General features: G+C 42.1%; 1 protein-coding gene across 1 annotated transcript in view; it reads right to left on the bottom strand.

Moving 5' to 3' along the window:
* Positions 1-4,580: 4,580 nt before the first annotated feature.
* AASS (aminoadipate-semialdehyde synthase) overlaps positions 4,581-21,859 on the bottom strand; it is a 49,425-nt gene continuing 32,146 nt past the window's right edge. The window contains exons 17-23 of the mRNA XM_004386541.2: positions 21,572-21,712; positions 13,131-13,298; positions 9,831-9,923; positions 8,074-8,186; positions 6,868-6,956; positions 6,156-6,332; positions 4,581-4,947 (exon numbers count right to left, since the gene is read on the bottom strand). Of these exons, the coding sequence (XP_004386598.1) occupies positions 4,829-4,947; positions 6,156-6,332; positions 6,868-6,956; positions 8,074-8,186; positions 9,831-9,923; positions 13,131-13,298; positions 21,572-21,712 (900 nt within the window). The 3' untranslated portion in view covers positions 4,581-4,828. The remainder of the gene's footprint in view (positions 4,948-6,155; positions 6,333-6,867; positions 6,957-8,073; positions 8,187-9,830; positions 9,924-13,130; positions 13,299-21,571; positions 21,713-21,859) is intronic.

Below are 21,859 nucleotides of genomic sequence, written 5' to 3'. Positions count from 1 at the left end.
CCAGAGATTATTTGTGACAGGTGAGACCAGGCCTTTATCAATTTTGATCCTTTTCAAATAGCACAGAGATTTTCTCATCTGCCATATTTCCCACATATAGTATCTGCTTGTTTCAAGCACAGAATTAGTTTCATATGCCAGGATAGGTTCATAGTCTGCGAAAGTCAAAGAGAGACTTAATTTATGTATGTTTATAAAGGGCCGAAGGAACCCTGGTTGCACAGTGGTTAAAGCACTCGGCTGCTAACTGAAAGGTCAGTGGTTCGAACCCACCAGCCACTCTGTGGGAGAAAGATGTGGCAGTCTGCTTCCATAAAGACTTATAGCCTTGGATACTGTTATGGATTTAATTATGTCCCCCCAAAAATGTATCAGTTTGGCTGGACCATGATTCCCAGTATTGTGTGATTTTCCCATGTGTTGTATATCCTGCCTCTATGATGGTAATAAGGGAGGATGGGCGGCAGTTGTGTTAGTGAGGCAGGACTCAGTCTACAAGATTGGATTGTGTCCTGAGGCAATCTCTTGAGATATAAAAGAGAGAAGTGAGCAGAGAGACAGGGGAAACCTCACACCACTAAGCTGTAGAGCATGTCCTTTGAACCCAGGATCCCTGCCCGGAGAAGCTCCTAGTCTGGAGGAACATTGATGAGAAGCCCAACAGAGAGAAAGCCTTCCCCTGGAGCTGACGCCCTGAATTTGGACTTTTAGCCTACTTTGCTGTGAAGAAATAAATTTCTCTTTGTTGAAGTTATCCACTTGTGGTATTTCTGTTATAGCAGCACTAGGTGACCAAGACAGAATTTGGTACCAAGAGTGGGGTGCTGCTCTGATAACTAAAATGTGGAAATGGTTTTGAAACTGAGTGGTTAGAGGTGTGGCAGCAGCAGAGGACCCGCAGTGGCAGAGAAGCGACAGTGGCAGAACTAGGAGACCAGCACCAGACACCACTGGAGCCAACCCACAGAGTGAGAGAGCTGAGTGCCTGTGTGCAGGACGCTTCCTGGCAGAGTGGGGTGCCTCAGGGCATTTAAAGTGGTGGAGCTACGGAGCTTTGAAACACTTGCCCCAGCAGGGCAGATGCAGGTGTGAGGCCCGAGGAGCTGAGAGACCAAGGAACCAGGAAACAGAAGCTGAAGAGACAAGGGACACAAGAAGCCAAGCTGCCTCAGTCTCAAAAGGTATGGCCATGACCTCAGGGGTTTCAAAGGGTGGAGCCATGGCCTCTGGTGTTTCTAAGGGTGGAGTCGCCACTCAGATGGACTGGGAGAATGGTGCGGCTAAAGCTGAGGGAGCAGAGTTGCTGTCCCAGCCTGGAAGGCGGAGCTGAAGCCCAGGGCTGAGGGGCCGCCGCTCAGAATCTGTAGTGTGGCCAATACCTAGAGTCTGGAGGGCAGGTCTGTTGTGTAAATTGTCTCAGAGAACAGAGAATTATTTTCAAAGCCTTGAGGGCTAATGTAATGTGTTCTGCTGACATGCTTGGTGCCTGTTATGCCTTCTTTCCCTGCAATTTCTCCCATTTGTAATGGAAATGTCTAGCTTGTGCCTGTTCTGCCATTGTACTTTTGGAAACAGATAACTTGTATTCCAGATTTCACAGATGAAGAGGAATTTTTGGATTTTGGACTTGGAGTTAAGACTTTTGCTATGACATGATGGGGTGAATGTTTTGCTGGTTGCAAGGATGTGATTTTGGGGGTGGGGGGCAAAGGATGGAATGTCATGGATTGAATTACGTCCCCCAAAAACTGTGTATCAATTTGGCTGGGCCATGATTCCCGGTATTGTGTGATTTTTTTTTTCCCCTCCATGTGTTGTACATCCTGCCTCTGTGATGTTAATAAGGGAGGATGGGCAGCAGTTGTGTTAGTGAAGCAGGACTCAGTCACAAGTTTGGATTGTGTCCTGAGGCAATCTCTTGAGATATAAAAGAAGTGAGCAGAGAGACAGGGGGACCTCACACCACCAAGAGCAGTGCCAGGTGCAGAGCATGTCCTTTAGACCTGGGGTCCCTGCCCAGAGAAGCTCCTAGTCCGGGGGAAGATTGATGAGAAGGCCAACAGAGAAAGCCTTCCCCTGGAGCTGACGCCCTGTATTTGGACTTTTAGCCTACTTTACGGTGAAGAAATAAATTTCTCTCTGTTCAAGCCATTCACTTGTGGTATTTCTGTTATAGCAGCACTAGATGACCAAGACAGATACCCTATGGGGCAGTTCTACTCTGTCCTATAGGGTTGCTATGAGTTGGAATCGACTCAACGGCAATGGATTTTGGTTTGATAAAAGGCAGTTTTTTCCCCAAGAAGCAAAAAACAAATTTTATTTGTAATGTAGTCATTTTTATAACAACTTGAGATAGAATTTACATATCATAAAACTCACACATTTAAAGTGTACAATTCAATGGTTTCTGGTATATTCACAGAATTGTGCCACCAATACCACCAACCAAAACCAAACCTGTTCTGTTGAGTCGATTCTGATTCATAGCCACCCTATAGGACAGAATAGAACTGCACCATAGGGTTTCCAAGGAGCGGCTGGTGGATTATAACTGCCAACCTTTCGGTTAGCAGCCAAGCTCTTAACCACTGCTCCTCCAATACCACAGTCAACTCTAAAACATTTATATTACCACAAAAAGAAACCCCATTCCCATTGGCAGTCACTCCCCATTTTTCCCCAACCCTCCAGTCCTAGACAACCACTCATCTATGTTCAGTCTCTCCAGATTTGCCTACTTTGGACATTTCATATAAGTAAAATCATACTCAGTGGTCTTTTGTGACTGGCTTCTTTCACAGAGAATAATGTTTGAAGCTTCATCCATGTTGCATGTATCAGCACGTTTCTTTTTATTGTCAAATAATATTCTATTGCATAGTTATAGCGTATTTTGTTTATCCACCTATTAGTTGACGGTCATTTGAGTGGTTTCCATTTTTTAGCTATTATGAATATTTTGCTATGAACATTTGTGTACAAGTTGTGTGGACATATGTGTTCAATATTCTTGGGTTATATACATAGGAGCAGAATTGCTGGGTTATGAGATATATCTATATTTAACCTTTTGAGTAACTACCAGACTGTTTTCCAAAATGGCTACATAATTTCACATTTCCACTAGCAGTATATGAGCATTCCAATTTCTCCACATCCTCCCCAACACTTGTTATTATCTTTTTTTCTATGATCATCTTAGTTGGTATGAAGTGGTATCTCACTGTGGGTTTGATTTGCATTTCCCTGATGGTTAATGATATTGAGGATCTTTTTAAGCGCTTATTGATGACTTGTGTATCTTCTTTGGAGGTATGGCTAATCAGCTCTTTTGCTTATTTTTTTAATTAGGTTATTTACCATTAAGGATCTCTAATGGCACAGTGGTTCGAGTGCTCAGCTACTAACCAAAAAAAAAAGGTCCAAGATTCGAACCCACCAGCCACTCCACAGGAGAAAGGTGGTGGCAGTTTGCTTCTGTAAAGACTTACAGCCTTGGAAACCGTATGAGGTCGTTCTGCTGTCCTATAGGGTGGCTCTGAGTTGGAATTGACTGACAGCAGTGGATTTGGTTTAAGTATTTACCATTAACTATGATGCTAGCTGTGGGTTTTTCACAGATACTTTTTATAAGGTTGAGGAATTTTCCTTTTATTCCTAGTTTGTTCAGTGCTTTTATCAGAACCCCATCAAACCATTTGCCTTCTAGTCAACTCTGACTCATGGTGAGCCCATGTATTTCAGAGTAGAACTGGGCTCCATAGGATTTTCAATGGCTGTGATCTTTCAGAAGTAGACGCGAGGGTTTTCTTCTGAGGTTCCTCTGGGTAGATTCAAACCGCCAACCTTTCAGTTTGAAGCCAAGTGCTTAACTGTTTGCACTACCCAGAGACTCCTTTTATCATGAAGGGGTGCTGAATTTTGCCAAGTGTTTTTCCTGCATCTGTTGAGATGATCATGTGGTGCGCAGTTTAATCTTATCTATTCCATTTTCCAATACTCAAAGAGAAAACTACAAGGAGTGACATTTACTAAGTAAATCATAACTTTACAAAAAAATGTAAAATAGCATTATTGCAAAGGTTTGTAGATAGGTAATCTACAGATATTGAACAGAATCCATTTGAAAAACATAAAAATACAGCTGCATGAAATTTTTCTGACTAAACAGGTAAACTTCATCTACTGATTATGGGAATATATACAGTAGCCCGCCCTTATCTTCGGTTTCACTTTTTTCCCGAGGTTCAAAAACGTTAAATGAGTAGCATGATCAAATTTTGCACTGTCGCGCCCCATCCCGCCACATTCATATAACTTCTTATTACAGTATATTGTTATAATGGTTCTATTTTATTATTAGTTATTGCTGTTAATCTCTTATTCTACCTAATTTATAAATTAAACTTTATCATAGGTATGTATAGGACAAAACATAGTATACATAGGGTTTGGTACTATCCAAGGTTTCAGGTATCCACAGGGGTCTTGGAACCTATCCCCCGTGGATAAGGGGGGACTACTGTATTCTTATAAGAAAAAAGTGGCACAGTAAATTAACAAATAGCACAATCATTATCACTTTTATATACACGTGAAAAAATACATGGTAGAATTATTAAAGTTCTCTGGTAATTATACTGGAATCTCCTTTTCCAATCATTTTCATATTAAAATAAAAATTGCTATTTTAAAAACATCAATGTATTGACCTAATCAAAATATACTGTTCTTTATACTATAAAATAGCACATTAGCAAGCATGTTTATCACACAAATGTTCAGAGCTGTGTTGCCTGTAAGATAAATAAAACATGATTCTCAATCATTGTTTGATAGTGCTCCGGGTAGTATATATGATGCCTTCCGTTCTAATTCGATCCAGTATTGGTCCATAGATCGCCTTTGAAAAGGGCCCCATCAAACCTTTGGCTTGAATTTCACCTGGAAGAAAATGAATTTGTAATTACTATTTTAAAGGTGGTGTTAGAAGTTCATTTCCACAGCAAACCTCTCCATGTAAAGGGTATCATCCCAGCAGTAAACTCAGAGACAGGGAATTGCTGGAGGCCTAGGCATTTTAGAAACAGCTGCTTAAACGCCTCCTGCTAAATTATGACTTAATCAACACTCTGTATGGAAAAGGGATTAATTTTAGATCAAAAGCACGGCTGGAGTTAGTGGCAAAATTTGTACACTTCACTGCATTAACTAGTGCCAACACAATCAGAAAATAAAGTAAAACTGATCCACTTGCTGATAAATTATTTTTTTAAAAAGGCATAACACCAACAGAATGAACTAAAACCAATCTGGTTATCTGGGTGCCAGCACCTGATGGTGCTTATAGCTGAGACTATGAGCCTGGGTGCTTTCCTTCCGATGGTGATGACCCCATCCTTTATTACTTCTTTGCTCTGTTTCCTCAATAATTAAATAGGTGGTTTAATTTGTCATAGGTTGGCAGATATAGTATTGCAGGTATGTTTTCTCATTATTTCACTTTTATAGGCTTTGATGTTTTCCACTTCTTGCTTTCACAAGAGCCAAATAGCATATTATATTCTGAGGTAATGCTTACTGAAAGTATACGTCATCTTAAGGGGAGAATGGAGAGTTGAAATTTGAATTCATTTAGTCCAAATTATTTATCGAGTAGTGATAGCATGCTGGGGCATGAAGATTCAGAAACATGGTCCATAGTGTTGAGGATCTGGCAGTGAATGTCCTCTGCTATTTAAGTGTGACCACCTCCTATGACAGCAAAAATCAAGAAAAGAAAGGAAATGGGCCAGCCTGTGGTGGGAAATTTGTTTTATTTTACTGAAGCTTCACAACAGCCCAATAAACTAGGGATGAAATGCCTTACTTTAAAGATGAGGAAACTCTGGCCTCAGAGATGCTGACCAACTTGCACCCCATCACTCAGCCAGCTGGTGACTGAGCTGGGACTGAAATTAGGCCCAACTTCAAAGTCCCTGTTCTTTACTTATCACAAGGCCACTTCCCAGCACATGGGTCTTCTGAGATAGAGCATCACTTGCAGTGAATGCCATCAGTGTTCAGCTCGAGTAATTATTAGATGTCCAGGCATTGAATAACCAGGAGGTGATAGCGGACATAGACTCAGTCTCCAAATGAATAGAACTTACCATCAAGCAACATCTTGGCCGCCATGGCGGTGGGTAACCCCACAGTTTTTGCCATGGCTGAAAAGCCATTGACATCCCCATAAACCACAAGATCAATCATCTTGTTTTCTAAATGTCCAGAAGGATGTCTGATTCCAAAGCTGTCTCTCATCACAATCATATCCCTCTCTCCAGGACCTTAAAATAAATAGACATTTTAAATGTCACTATCGCTACAACGCAAATTTTGTATTTCATCTCCGCCTGCCCTTCTGCTCCTATAAGTTCCCCTTCCCATTAGATATGGTCTTTTGACAATTGTCCATATTGCTTTGTAGCCCAAAGACCAAGTGAAAAACTCAAGGAGACTGTATCTCTGGTCACGTTCCTCTTGTCCAGCTGGTATCATTACAGCCTAGCTGCTGACACCAGGGGTATCCTGCAGAGGCCACACACTTTTCTCCCTAAAACGTTTCTGCAGCATTTCCCTAAATCATTAAAATTTTAAAATAAAACCCATGTTCTTTTTTCCTTCTGTTGCACCCAAGTTCATTCTTACTTATTAATTCTTTTATTCTTCCCTCTGGAAAAATAACCCAGGTGCCCTTTCCCACATACCATACCCCCTCATTCCTACTACCTGGCTGTAGCCCTCCAATCTAATTCTCAGGTGCTACTGATTGCATCTTATGATTCTTCTTTCGGGATGTTTAGCTAATACCCCATGGCCTACCATAGGAGAGCTTCATGGCCAAATGTTTGGAGAGTGCATCCACAATGGACTCTGCCTGCGGGACTTGCTCATCCTCAAATAAGCCCAACCTGAGAAGCACAGAAGATGGCTGCATTAGTTCAAGCCCTGTGTGTTCTCACTTGGGAAGCAGAAAGGAGCTTCTTGGATTTTTATCTTTAAGGGCAGAATCACAAGATGATAGTCCAAGTTGTGGGACTTACGGAAATTTTACCTTAACATTAACAGTAATAATCCTTTACCCTTTAGAATCACTCCAGACCTTCCCTAGGCATGATGCGTGGAATAGCTGAGCATTGTAAGGTGGGGTTGTTGCAAATCTTCAAGTGAGATTAATTTGCAGGTTAGTTGTGTTACATTAAGGATATCAGCACAACACACCACAGCCTTGTTGTGCTAATGGGTTTTTACCACATCATATGAAAACAGGTTTTAAAATAGTTGGGGAAGACTCAGAGAATCTCCTGTATTGCTCTTGTCAGTTGCCGTCAGGTCAATTCTGACTCATGGCAATGCCAAGTGTGCGGAGCTGAGCTTTACTCTAAATGGTTTTCAAGGCTGCAACTCTTCAGAAGTAAGGCCACCTCTGGGTGGGTTTGAACGGCCAACCTTTTGGTTAATAGTACAGCACTTAAACATTGTACCACCAAGGGACTCCCGAATCTCCTACAACCAAAAAAAAACCAAAAAAAAACCAAAAACTCATTGCCATGGAGTCAATTCTGACTCATAGCAATCCTATAGGACAGAGTAGAACTGCTCCATAGAGTTTCCAAGTCTGTAATCTCTATGGAAACAGACTGCCACATATTTCTTCCACGGAGCAGCTGGTAGGCTGCAACCGCTGACATTTTGGTTAGCAGCCCAGCGCTTAACCACTGTGCCACCAGGGTTCCTTGAATCTCCTATAGGGAAACAAAAATATCCTGTCTTTCTCAGGAACTGAGTGGTAGTATTTCAAAACTAGTATTTCCCGAATTACAATTACCATTGAATTCCTTTATCTACTTCTTACCTCCAAATGAACATGATGCATGGTAATCTCTCCAAACAGATCAACATTAGAGCAGGAAATTCATCAAAGACAAATCTAAAATGTTTCTATCTCGGCCGTTCCTTGACTAGAAAGGACTAAATAATCATTGCTCCAATATAGTCTGCTCTAAGTTGCTTTAAGTGGGTTCCTACCCTTCAGCAGCCTCTAGCTGGGTACTGTCTCCTAGTTTTTTATAGACAGCTTCCTTAAGCACATCACGCTTGGAGGAGGGCGAAATCCCAACTACGTCACAGAGGAGTTCTCTCTGATTAGAAAAAGAAAAAAAGATACAAATTCTGAATTCCTAATAAAATAAAAGAGAAATTTTCCTATTAAGACATTGAACCTCAATTGTGTTTCAAATTAGAAATAATTAATTAGAAATAGCAAATTATAACACATACACACACGTAAATGCACACACACCAATATATGCACGGTATTCCAGAATGATGTTGCAGCAATAAAAATGGGCCATAGCATCAACTCGTTACTAAATAGGACACTACCATATCTACCAGCACATTCCCCCCTCGTATATAGTCTCTCTCCATCACTTTTCTCACCCATTCTCCTCCATCCTCCAGCAGTCAATTCTGGTCCAGATAAAGTAAAAGGGGCTTATTGCTCTGGTTGCTAGTAGCAACCAGAGTTCCTTTGTAGGCTCAAGAGATGAGAATGGCCTTGCAGATAATAAAAATCTCAAAGGAAGAACACTGAAAAAGTCTGAGCTTTTTCTACTTTCTAAATAAGACTTTTTCCAGGCTCCTGTGGGAAAAGTTAAGCTTTAGACCAAGGTCGATAGGCCCAATCCAGCCAGCTGTCTGTTTTTGTAAATAAAGTTTTATTGGAACTCAGCTATGATCATTTGTTTACATATTGTCTATGGCTGTTTTCATGCTACAATGACGGAGCTGAATAGTTGTGACAGAGGCTGTACAGCCCATAAAGATGAAAATATTTACGATCTGGTCCTTTACAAAAAGTTTACCGAGCCCTGTTCTAGACCGTAGCTGGCATGATACTGGGACCACCTTCAAGAATCCCTGCCCCAACCTTCCCAATCTAGCTGCTTCAGCCCCAGTTTCACTCTATAAATATTCACTCCTGTCCAACAGGTAAATTTATGAAAAGTAAAACTTACATTGGAAGGGCTCTCAGGTACACAAAAAAACTGAACTTAAAAGCAACTGGCTAGTAAGAATACTAATGTCTCTTTGGAGGATTTAGTGGGGATTGGCAGTATCAGTCCTTTATTCCTTATGATCCATTGCTGGCATTTCTATTGGAATCTAGGCACACGAGTTTAAACTGAATGACTGAGCAGCTAGGAACAAGTTAATTCCTGGCAAGTTAATAAAGGTCTACATTCAGTTGCAAGCTTCCAAAATCCCTTCCAACCCCAAGACTCTTAAGATTTTGGCATAACAAAGATATGGGCATAAACTCAATAACTAAAAATTCAAATTACCCATGGTTTCATATGGCCCAATGAGAGAACTGATAGGATTTAGGGGTTGGGAATCCAGTTCTATGATCCCACCAGCATCCCTCCTGGGTTATCAACTTCAGGAGGCCTGAGCTTAACTCCTGCCACGAGTCACCACTTCAACAATTGGCAGAGCCCAGAGCTTAATGCAGAGAGCAAGTCCATCTATTCCCAGGGCTGAGGGGCAGTCAAATGGCAGAAGTTGCTGCAGGAAACAGGCCTGGTGAGTCAGCCTCTAGTCCTCTTCATCCTCCCATAATAGTGAGGTCCCTATTTGGAGACTTTGAGATTATTATTTATTTTTCTGTACAAAAGCAACCGAATGGGTTCTTCTGCTGGTCCAAAGTAGAGGTAAGACCTGGAAGTTCAGAATGCACTTCTGAAGGGCAGCAGAAAGCACACAATTCTGGAGTTACTCACCCAGGTGAGAGGGCTGGCCTCAGGTCGGAGGGCAGGAAATGCATCTGTTATAAGACCCAGTTTTACAAATCCATTCAAAGCTTTGGCATATCCCTAAAACAAGAATTAATAAGTAGTACATGGAATTTTCCTTTCTCAAAGAAAAAAATTGTAAAGCTTTGTTCAAAAAGAGGGTTCTATCTCTATAACCAACTTAGAAAACAGGCTGAAAATAAGTCATTTGTATTGCTGGTACGGATACAACCACCTTCAGTCTCAAACTGCAATCAGTAGTGTCATACAATCACGCTGGTTTATATACGAGGCCTAATAAAATTTGGTCTTGTCTTTTTTTTTCTGGGTAACATGTGAGTGGGATTTTCTGGCAGCATAAAGGCAAATTTCTTCATGTGTTATATGCTGTCAGTTTAGCAGAATATTATTTAATAGTACAATTAGATGTCCTCTCTCTTATAATGGAAAAAGGTGCTTGTAAGAATATCCCCCAAAGCAGATAACCCATTCGACTGGTTAAGAGTCACTACTCTAATTCATACTTAAAAAAAAAAAATCAGTTGCCCTCAAGTTGACTCCGACTCATGGCGATTCCATCTGTGTCAAAGCAGAACTGTGTTCCATATGATTTTCAATGACTAGTTTTTAGGAAATAGATTTCCAGGTCTTTCTTCTGAGGAGCCTCTGAGTGGACTCAAACCTCCAACCTTTTGGTTACCAGCTAAGCATGTAACTGTTTGCACCACCCAGGGACCCCTAATTCATATAGGGAGAAGGAAAAGTAGAGATCAGAGATATTTTTCTAAAACATAGATGCGATCCTGTTACCACACTGATAAAAATTCCTCATGTGTCCTTCATTGCTTACAGGCCAATGAGGTCTTTGGTATATTATATAAAACCCATCTCAATATGCCCTACAGCCTGACTCACCAATCATGCTCTCCACTCACCGTTCCCCAAACATGCTGTACTCTTTCAGAGACCTGGGCCTCTGTACAGGCTGCTCCTGGGCTTGGAACAGGTCGGCCACTCTTCGTACCTGTGAAATGCTTACCCCTCCCTTGAGACCCAGCTCAGTGCCTCCTGAGCTCCCTAGGAGAGTGGGCACTCCCTTCCTCCCTGTATTCTGGTAGCATTTTGCACATACTCTAGCACTTACTCGTATTCATAGTAACCCTATAAGACAGAGTACAACTGCCCCACAGGGTTTCTAAGGCTGTAATCCTTACAGAACCAGAATGCCACATCGTTCTTCTGTGGAGTGGCTGGTGGGTTCAAGCCACCGAACTTTCAGTGAGCAGCCCAGTGTTTAACCACTGTGCCGCTATGAGTTGGAATCGACTCACTGGCAACAGGTTTGCTTTTGGTTTTTTTCTAGCACTTAACACAAATTGTAATTATTTGTCTATTCAGCTGCTAGACTGTAGGTATAGAAAGCAGGGAAATGTATACGCATGTATATGCTTCATCCCCTTGCCCTTACCAGCATTCCAGTCAGCTGACAGAGAACAAATGACTAGATGAATGGATTCTGAACAATGGATTAAGTGAAGGACCATGGTAGTATGTTCTCTGGTGAGCAAATCAGGGGGAAAAAATGGGAGGGCTAAAATAAGGGGCTAGGAAGAAAGGCCTGGTAGTCTACTGAAAATTAACCAGTGAAAACCCTATGGATCACAATGGTCTTATCTGCAACTGATAATAGGAATAGTGTAGGACTGGGCAGTGTTTCCTTCCGTTAGGATGGGGTCGCCAGCAGTGTGGCCGACTTGAAGGCAGTTCTAACAACAATTTCATATTTTGAATAATATGGTAGGGGAGGGCCTCACTGAGAACAAAGGCCTGGAGGAAGGGAAAGGGAGTGATACAGATATCCAGGGACAGAAAGGTCCAGGCAGAGGGAACCACCAGTAAAAAGATAAAAGCAAGGGGAAAGTACACAGAAGAATTGAAAGGTTATCATGAATAGGCCCGTGTGCCTCACAGCTTCCAGAAAAAAAGATAATTAGTAGATCTGAGTAACACACACAAGACAAATGCTCTCTCTAGCCCTGGCCAGGAAATCTCACAAGGCAGACATCTATAATCATAGTTGCATTCATTTTAGGCATGCTAGTTGTCTTGATCTGGCCATATCTGTAACTGCTCTTTTGTGACTGATAAATGTGCATGGACATTTGTAATTTCTGCTCCTAGAATCTACTCTCTATTTTGTAGAAACAGAGTTTCAGATTTGCTCTGGAGAAGGCCCTCCCACCCTGGTCCTCTCCCCCAGCCCCAGCTCATGTGTCCCCAGTAACGCTGACTTTATCTTCAGCTCTAGGGACATATAACATAGGCCAAAGCTGATCGGCACATCTTATCCCTCTGACTTCAGGGATCAGTCCTAGCTAATAGGACAAAAATGAGATTTTTAGTTATTAGGAAAATGTCCTTTTTTCTCCTGCTGGACTTGAGCCTAAAAGGCCTGAGACTGAAGCCAATATGGAAAGACAGAGCTAAGAGGTGAAGAGAAACCAAGTCCTGGTGAGGTCCAAATCCAGGAGCAGATTACAGTAGGCAAGGTAAACACAATGCTTACCTTGCTTACCAGATCATCTATAGTGAACAATTTCACATTTTTTCATGACATCAAAGATTCTGCTTCTAGGTACGGCTGGCATCTGTCTCTCTCCCAACCCCACAGCACATTCCTACAGAATCAAAGCTTCTTTTCAAATTTACAATCCCTGACAGGGACAGATTACCCAGTCAGCAAGGTAAGCACAGGTTTACTTGCGCTTATTTACTTATCCGTAGTGAACAATTTCACATGTTTTTTACCACATTGTTTATTCGGTGATCTGTCCCTGCCCAAACCTATTGCTATCAAGTCGTTCCAACTGACAGCAACCCCACAGGACAGAGTACAACTGCCCCATAGGGTTTCCAAGGCTGTAAATCCTCACGGAGTCTGACTGCCACATCTTTCTCCCACAGCACAGCTTTTGGGTTCAAACTGCCGACATTTTGGTTAGCAGGGAAGCACGTAACCACTGTGCCACCAGGCCTCCTCTTGTCCCCAAATCCTGGTAAACCTGAAGCTGTCCCTCCACCTGCCACTTCCTCCTCATGAGTGAGTGCAAGTTCTCTTTTTTGCTTGTCCTTTTGAGTCTCTGATAGACTTAATCAAAAGAATCCTGAGAAAACAGGCTCCAATCTGATTTCTCATCTTAACTGCTTTGATTACTAAGAAAATGCTCAGGGTATCCATCACTTATATCAAAACAGGCAATATGATTGATCAAAAATACAGCTACTTACCTTGTATCTCAGTGTCCCTCGCAACAAAGTGTGAGCAGATGAAATGCCATAAATCTCAGCATATTTTGTACTGTCTCTGTTGGGGTAGCCTTCCAAATTTAGTCCTGGGAAATAATCCATGGAAGTAACAGCATCAAGAAAAGAGACTCCCCCAGCAACGTTCACAACCTGAAGAGTATTGAAAAAGCACAGGTGGATGTTATGGATGGAATTGTGTTCCCCAAAAAGTTATGCTGAAGTCCTAACCCTTGTATCTGTAAATGTGACCCTGTTTGGAAAATTGTTATCAGTTTTTTCTTGCCTCTGGATAAAATTTAACTGAATTATGTCCCACTAGGGTTTGTTTTTTTTTTAAATAAGCTAAAAGCAACAGATATCCATTTAAATGGCCTCTCTGCTCAAATAGCAATGGCAGTATTCTCACTCTTCTTTTTCTTTACCCCCTGTCCCCTTCTTAGCCCTGGTGGCGTTGCGGTTAAGACCTACAGCTGCTAACCAAAAGGTCGGCAGTTCGAATCCACCAGCTGCTCCTCGGAAACCCTATGGGGCAGTTCTATTCTGCACTATAGGGTCGCTATGAGTTGGAACCAACTCAACGGCAAGGGTTTGGTTTTGGTTTGGTCCCCTTCTTAATGCTGCATCAGGCACAGTCTTATACATTTCATTCACACAGTTAGCATGTATTGAGAACCTACTACATGCTAGGGATTACACTAATTGTGGAGTGCATGAGAGATTGATGAATAAGATATAATTCCTATCCCATTTACTGAAAAGAAGTTTACCAAATGTCTACCAAATGCCAGGAACTGTGCTAGACTGTAGGTAGCTCACAGCCTAGACTGGCTAATACACCTATAAATGTATGTATGATGTACACCTACAGAGAATCTCCCCTCACAACAAGGACAACACCATAAACATACTCAAATGAGTGTTACCCCGAACTTACTGCTGGTGAGAAGTTACACACGGATTTTCAAGCTTTTTTTTAAATTTCTCTTACCCACATTCTTCTCGTCAACATCCCTTCCTCCATCACACACACCCAAAATGAAGCATTTTTCTTCCGTTTTAATTAAAGGAGTAAATTTTCTCTTAGTTGGTAAAGTTTATGATAGCTCTCGAGGTAATGAAAAGCACCCTGGAGTTGTAAAATCAGGGCTAGAATCGTGGCTCGGTCTTCTGGTGGAAGTGCATTTTGTCTTGGTTGTACCCCACTGGAGAAGGAACCCTGTTGGCGCAATGGTTAAGTGCTTAGCTGCTAACCAAAAGGTTGAACCCACCAGCGGCTCCAAGGAAGAAAATACCTGGTGATCTGCTCCAAAGATTACTGCTTAGGAAACTCTATGGAGCAGAACTATTCTGTCCTATAGGGTCACCGTGAGTTGGAATCGACTTGACAGCACACAGCAACAACAGCATCTTTAGAAACTTTTTCTGGCCATGACTCTAAAGCTGTACCAAACGAGACCACACAACAAAGCTGTCAAGGTACCTTACAACTGACTCAGGGGAATTCATCCAAAGGAATCTTGGGCTAAACTTAATGATGCCTAGAGGTCATTTGCGGGTGGATTCTACATATGCCTCAGTAGGAGAGAGAACGGACATTTATTTCTATCTGGCTCAAGCCCAAAGGAGAAGGGCTGCACTGACCGCAGTGAGGCCTGGCCGTGTTCTTTCTGTGAAAAGGACCACTCTGCATGTGCCAAACACCATCTAAAACTCCCAGAGAATCTAAAGGGAGAGAGGGATGCTTTCCATCTCATTTTCTCTTGAAACTCTCTTAGACTGCACAATAAGCATCTCCAAAGAGACGAGTTCTGCACGATTTCTTGAAGGCAAATTACTTCAGTCAGGATTGTAAATTAAAAAAAAAAAAACTACTAAGAAGGCAAATATTGACCTTGATGGTTTCCACGCTGTCATGGATTGAATTGTGTCCCCCAAAAATATGTGTATCAATTTGGCTAGGCCATGATTCCCAGTATGGTGTGATTGTCCACCATCTTGTCATCTGATGTGATTTTCCTATGTGTTGTAAATCCCACCTCTATGATGTTAATGAGGTGGGATAAGCGGCAGTTACGTTAATGAGGCAGGACTCAATCTACAAGATTGGATTGTGTCATGAGCCAATCTCTTTTGAGATAGAGAAGCGAGCAAAGAGACAGGGGACCTTATACCACCAAGAAAGCAGTGCTGGGAGCACAATGTGTCCTTTGGACCTGGGATTTCTGCGCAGAGAAGCTCCTAGTGGAGGAGAAGTTTGATGAAAAGGACCTTCCTCCAGAGCTGACAGAGAGAGAAAGCCTTCCCCTGGAGCTGATGCCCTGACTTTGGGCTTCTGGCCTACTAGACTGTGAGAAAATAAATTTCTCTTGGTTAAAGCCATCCACTTGTGGTATTTCTGTTATAGCAACACTAGATAACTAAGACACGCTCACCTCACTTCTATAACCTATGGCAATGCTAAAACTTTATTTGCTTATTTGAAGGCCAGGAAATTTTCAATAAATACCACAATATTGCAGCACTTTACCAATCAGAAATCAACCAGCTGCTTCGTAAGTCTATCATGAGATCTTTGCAAAGAAAATAGGGAAATGGGAGCTGAATGAAAACGATTCTTTTAGAGAGATTGGCAACTGGCTAAGCAAGCTGACCCCAAAATTACTGTATAAGCATTATCATCTGCTATCAACATAGTAGTATTGGTATTGAGTAATCATTATCATTTGATATCAACTGAGATTTTTATTTCTGAGTGGCATATCACAGGGTTCAGTATTAAGCCCTGTCTTATTTGATATTTTATTAGTGACTTGGATGAAAACTGAAAGACATATTTCTATTCTGCAGAGACATTTTTTTTTCTCTGCCCCAACAATGCTCACATCCAAGATCCACACCCAGCAGAAACAGTGGCTCACATGCATTGTTGTAGGCTGCTCTAAAGTCCAACTCTTCCTCCACTCACCCCCATACATGTCTCCCAAAAGTTGAGAATCAGTGTCACGTGTTTTAGAACCAATATTCAAAATAATCATAATAAGCTTGATAGCTAAACAAGGAAGAAATTTAACATAGGATGTATACAGATATTCATTCAGAGCCCACCATGTGCTAGGAATGCCTTGTATACATTACCTTTAATCCATTCAATAACCCATTTTACAGAGGGAGAAACTGAGGCTGAGATAGACACCCAGAGGCAGATATGAACCCAGCTCTATCTAACTCAAATGTCTGTGTTTTTTCCACTATATCACACTTCCCTCCTCCCTTTAATTGTGCTTGTAATGGATCAATATTTTGAGAGGGATAGTGACAAACTAAGGAGCGCTGGGGGCAGAATGGTTAAACACTCTGCTGCTAACCGAAAGCTTGGTGGTTTGAATCCACCCAGCAGTTCCATGGAAGAAAGACCTAGGGATCTGCTTCCATAAAGATTACAGCCTAGGAAATCCTATAGGGCAGTTCTACTCTGTCACGTGGGGTCACTAAGAGTCAAGAATCGACGTGACGGCACCTAGCAACAATCACAACAGTGACAAAGTACAGCATTTGAGATTATGCCACCAGGGATGCACAGGAAAATTGGATTAAGAATGGCTGCAGGAACTGGGAGAGCAGCAGCAACTCTTGATTTTCTAAAATGAAGGGGCTCGGTGCTGCAGTCGAGGGGAGAGAGGCAATGGAGAGAGAGCTAGAAAACTTACCTGGAAGATGTGTTTGCAAAGCCTACTGCATTTGTATACTTCTAACTTAGGTAGTAGAAACCCTGGTGGTGTAGTGGTTAAGAACTATGGCTGCTAACCAAAAGGTCTGCAGTTTAAATCCACCTGGTGCTCCTTGGAAACCCTGTGGGGCAGTTCTACTCTGTACTGTAGGGTCACTATGAGTCGGAATCGACTCAAAGGCAACAGTTTTTTTTTTTTTTTTTAACTTAGTATGTTTAGGTGGGGTAGCCTGGGAAAAAAAGCTGAAGGAGATGACAGAGAGTGGCTGAAGCTCTGCCACATCACTCTCGGATGCCACCAATGAAGGGAAGTATACCACCACCCATGGGGAGAACAGAACTGAGAGAAGACAAAACCATTTCTTCAAAGATGTGGAGGAGAAATTAGACTTGTTAGAAATCAGCTTTGAAGCTAGAAGTTAGAACTGGTACCAGTGGTTGGAAATTACTGCAAGGATGTAGGACAATGAGGTATGTCCTAATTAATGGTCACTGCCTAATTGCTGGAAAAGTTGAAGTCTTCCACTTGAAGCAGAAGCCAGAGAGGTCACCTGGCTCCCCCTTAATGGTTCTGTGAATTATTTAAGGCCTGCTCCATGGTGGAGGCTGATGGCGGCAAACAGGGCAGAGAGACAAGAACACAAGAGAGATTTTAAGTTTAACAATCTGGCTTGGGAGACAGACTGGTGCACTTGAATTACTGAGTGAATAATACAGCATCCGGAAATTGCTTAGACACTGACAATCGAAGTGTGGGAGTACAGAGAAAAGAATCATGAGTGGGAGCTGGAGTGGTCAGGAAAGACTCCATTCACAAGAGGAAACTTGAGCTAGACCTTGGAAAAAGTATCATTCTAGCAAAGCAAAGCAAAGCAAAGCAAAGCATCATGTTTTCTCTTGGTGTCAGGGAGATGCAAAAAGCACTCCTTTTACAAAAGGAGTTCAGGATAAAAGGGATAAACTTCAAATTCAACAAATACAGCTGCTGCTGCCTGAAAAGAACCTCTTGCTTTTCCTGAGGTCTTGCCACCATTAATTTCTGCATATAGCTAATATTTGCTGGAAGCTCATGCTGTGCCCAGTATGCTATTAGGCAGGTTATACTCTAAGTGGCCTCATTGAGTTACACTGCAAGAACCCTGTAGGGCTGGTATTACCACCCATATCTTCAGATAAGGAACCTGAAGCTCAGAGAGGTTAAATGACTGTACTCGTGCCACCCAGCCAGTAATGGCAGAGCTAGAACACAAAGCCAGGCCCGCTAGCATCAGATCCCTTGCTCTTTCTGTTGCATAAGCTGCAACCTGTTTACCCTTTCAACGTTATCTTTTTCTTTTTTACAGCCTCCTGAAAACAAGTGTCTTGCCCAGATTGAAGCAAGAATTTTTCCTGCATGCGCATGTTAGTTTATACTAAACATGGGCCAGGTCTCTTTCCAAGATCGCAGAAGGTCAAAGAAGCTGCTGAGATGCAACAGGAGCTAGGCTGTAGCACGTAAAAGGATGTGTGCTATGTGAAAGGACTGAGTTTCTGGTCCAAACCTTCGTGCGTCAAATTAGAGACATGATGGAACATTGGTGCTCACATCACACAAGAGGCCACTGAAGCCCAGGGGACCTTAACAAATTGCCTGGTCTTCGGTGACGCTGTAAGGGATGCAGCACTTGGACCAGAACTCAGGGGTCCTGTTTCATATCCTGAAACATGGGAATGCATCTTCCTAGCACGAACCTAAAATGCCCTGTGTGTTTAGTGGTATGTTAAGTAGCTGCAGGTCTCTGTCACTAAATCAGTGGTTCTCAAACTCAACTGCAAATTAGAATCATCTGGGAAGTTTTTAAAAATCCCAAAGCTCAGGAAAACCCCAGGCCAACAAAATCAGACTCTCTGGGGTTGAGGCCCAGGCCCCAGTACTTTTTAAACTTCTCTGGTGATTCCAGTGTGCAGTCAAGGCTGAGCTACTCTGTAGAATGTAGACACAAAAGATGTTGGCTGATAATAACATCCACCTTGTTTCTTAAGAAATTCTTTCACTTGACTCCTTTGTACATGACATGTATTTAGATTCACGGATACACTGAGAATTTATCAAATGGCTGCCAGTATCATCTTTTTTAAGACACAAGTCTAATCACTCTGAAAGTGAGTGTCTCTTTAAATTCTATACCCTAGGTGCCTCAATCACCTCATCCTAGACCCAACTCTTACTCCCTGATGGCTCTCTGTTGTTGTTGTTGTGTGCCATCAAATTGATTCCAACTCATAGCGACCCTATCTACAGGACAGAGTAGAACTGCCCCATAGGCTTTCCAAGGCTGTAAATCTTTACAGGAACAGATCACCAGGTCTTTTCTCCCATGGAGAGGGTTGTGGGTTCGAACCACTGACCTTTTGGTTAACAGCCACCAGGGCTCCTAATAAGTACTGATTCCCTACCAAATAAATATCAAACTCCACAGCATGATATGACCAGAGCTTTCTCTCCCAGTCGCATTGTCAACCTCTCCTTCCTCCCCTCTCAAGTATTCTTGATGCTCAATCTAGTCATGCTATGTCCCAAATGTAAGTCTTCACTTGTGGTTGCCATCAGTCAGAATCAACTCAATGGCAACTAGTTGTTTTTTTTTTTATTCCGTGGTTTTAGGAGCATAAGCTATGAAATCAGACAGATGTGATTTGGATACTGGGTCTGCCATTTGAAATCTTTTTAACTGTGCTGTGTTACCTAAGCTTCCTAAGCTTTCTGTCTCCCTTATAAACCTGATAGGTTGTTGTAAGAATCAACTGAAGTCAACGCTTAGCATATGTTATAGACTGAACTGTGCCCCCCAAAAAGTTGTTGAAGTTCCCCTGTACCTGTGAATGTGACCCTGTTTGGGAATAGGGTTTTTCTTTTATTATGTTAATGAAGTCACACTGGAGTAGGGTGAGCCTTAAACCTAATCCCTTCTGGGTAATGTCTTATAAAAAAGGAAAACCGAGACACACACAGAAAGGGAGAACATGCCAAGTGAAGATGCATCTACAAGCGAAAGAGGCCAAGAAACACCCAGGGCTACAGAATCTAAAAGAGACAAGGATCTTACCAGGGTTTCAAACCTGTTCATTCTGGTTCAAACCCCTGCTGAGAATTTGCATTTCCACCCCCAGATATACTGAATCAGAATCTACAGTTTAACAAGATCCCCAGGTGATTTTTATGTATAATAAATTTTGAGAATTACTGATCTACTAGTGGTTCTCAGAATTGGTCCCTAACCAGCAACATTAGCATCACCTGGGAACTTATTAGAAATGCAAATTATCAGCAGGGGTTCCAACCAGAATGAACCAGTTGGAAGCCCTGGATCTTACCCTACAGCCAACAGTGAGAGAAAGACCCTAGTCCTGCCAATGCCCTGAATTTGGACTTTCAGCCTCCAAAACTGTGAGACAATAAACCCCTATATTTTAAAGCCACCCACTTGTTATGTATTTGTTACAGCAGCCCTAGCTAACTCAGAAAGCACAGCCCCCAGCACAGTGCCAAGCTCATGAATGACATAATCCCTGCCTAGCTAGGACCTTCTTATCCTTGAAAATCTAAATGATCTCCTCTTCTCTACTGATTTTCCTTTCCCTGGTCTCCTCACCAAGGCCAAAGCAATTGTCCTCTCATCTGTATTTCTGTGGTATTTGAGCATGCTTTGGAATTTCTCACATTGGATTAGAGTGATTTATTCCAGTGTCTGACTTTCCTGCCATGAAGCAATTTGGCAGCTGGGGTCTCTCATCATCTCAGGCATCTTAGGGGAAAGAAAATTCTTCGGGATTATTTAAGGAGCCCTGGTGACACAGTGGTTAAGCACTCGGCTGCGAACCAGAAGGTCAGCAGTTGGAACCCACCAGCCTCTCTGAGGAAGAAAGATGTAGCAGTCTGCTTCCGTAAAGATTACAGCCATGGAAACCCTATAAGGCAGTTCTACTCTGCCCTATATGGTCGCTATGAGTTGGAATGGACTTGACAGCAATGAGTTGGGGTTATTTAGACCTGGGTTTGAATCCCAGCTGAATGACCTTGGACTTACTCTCTGAGCCAGAGTTTCCTTACTGTAAAATTATGAAAATAATACTAAACTCAGAGAGCTGTTATGTTCTGGCACAGAGCAAGGAACTGGATCACAGCAGCTGAGGAAGAAGTTTTACTTTCTTTCCCTGCCCACCAAACCCTTCACTGGAGAACCATCCCCCATCCAGCTGTGAGTTCTCTGAGGTGAGGAACTTCATTCAGTGCTGCAGCCTTTGGTGCCTTGCCTGAAGCCCAGCACATAGCAGGTACTCAGTAAATGTTTGTCAAGAAGAAATAAATTGAAAGCTGACCAGTATTTACATGTTGTTATTTGTTGCCATCAATTCTGCCTCATGGGGACCCCATGTGTTACAGAGCAGAACTGCTCCATAGCGTTATCTTGGTTGAGAAGCAAATTTCAAATTGCAGAGACAACTCACAAGAAGATCAAGAGGCAAGAAACAGCACAGACTTTGATGGGAGCGGTGAGGATCATTCTACACGGAAGAAAAAATACTGGGAAATGTTGCTGGAGAAGTTACTGTGAAACAGGCAGCATAACCATTAAAGGAGCCTTGGCATCAGAGAGAAAGAGTTTTGCTTAGTCATTGCAGATTGTATCTCAAAGCTTTAATGGCATTCCTTCACCTTTCCATTGAGCAGATAGGTGGCAGGCTGCATGATGTTCATCAGAGCACCCACTGGACTCCAGCTAAATTTGTATCTCAAAGGATTGTCTGAGTATTCAGGGGCTGGAAGTCCACCACAGTAGGAAATATAAGATTCAATCTGTAAATTAACAATCAATATGTTAGGGAGAACAATGTACCTAGTAATTATTACTAGTTTTTCCTCTTACATTTACTAAGGCTTTCAAAAATATCTCCCTATATACTATTTGATTAAGTCACAAATGAATATTCATTTATTTTATGT

The sequence above is a fragment of the Trichechus manatus genome, unplaced genomic scaffold (assembly GCF_000243295.1).
Source record: "Trichechus manatus latirostris isolate Lorelei unplaced genomic scaffold, TriManLat1.0 scaffold00167, whole genome shotgun sequence".
Lineage (NCBI taxonomy): Eukaryota > Metazoa > Chordata > Mammalia > Sirenia > Trichechidae > Trichechus > Trichechus manatus.
The sequence above is the reverse complement of the archived record's forward strand: the minus strand, read 5'-3'. Positions and strand labels throughout refer to the sequence as shown.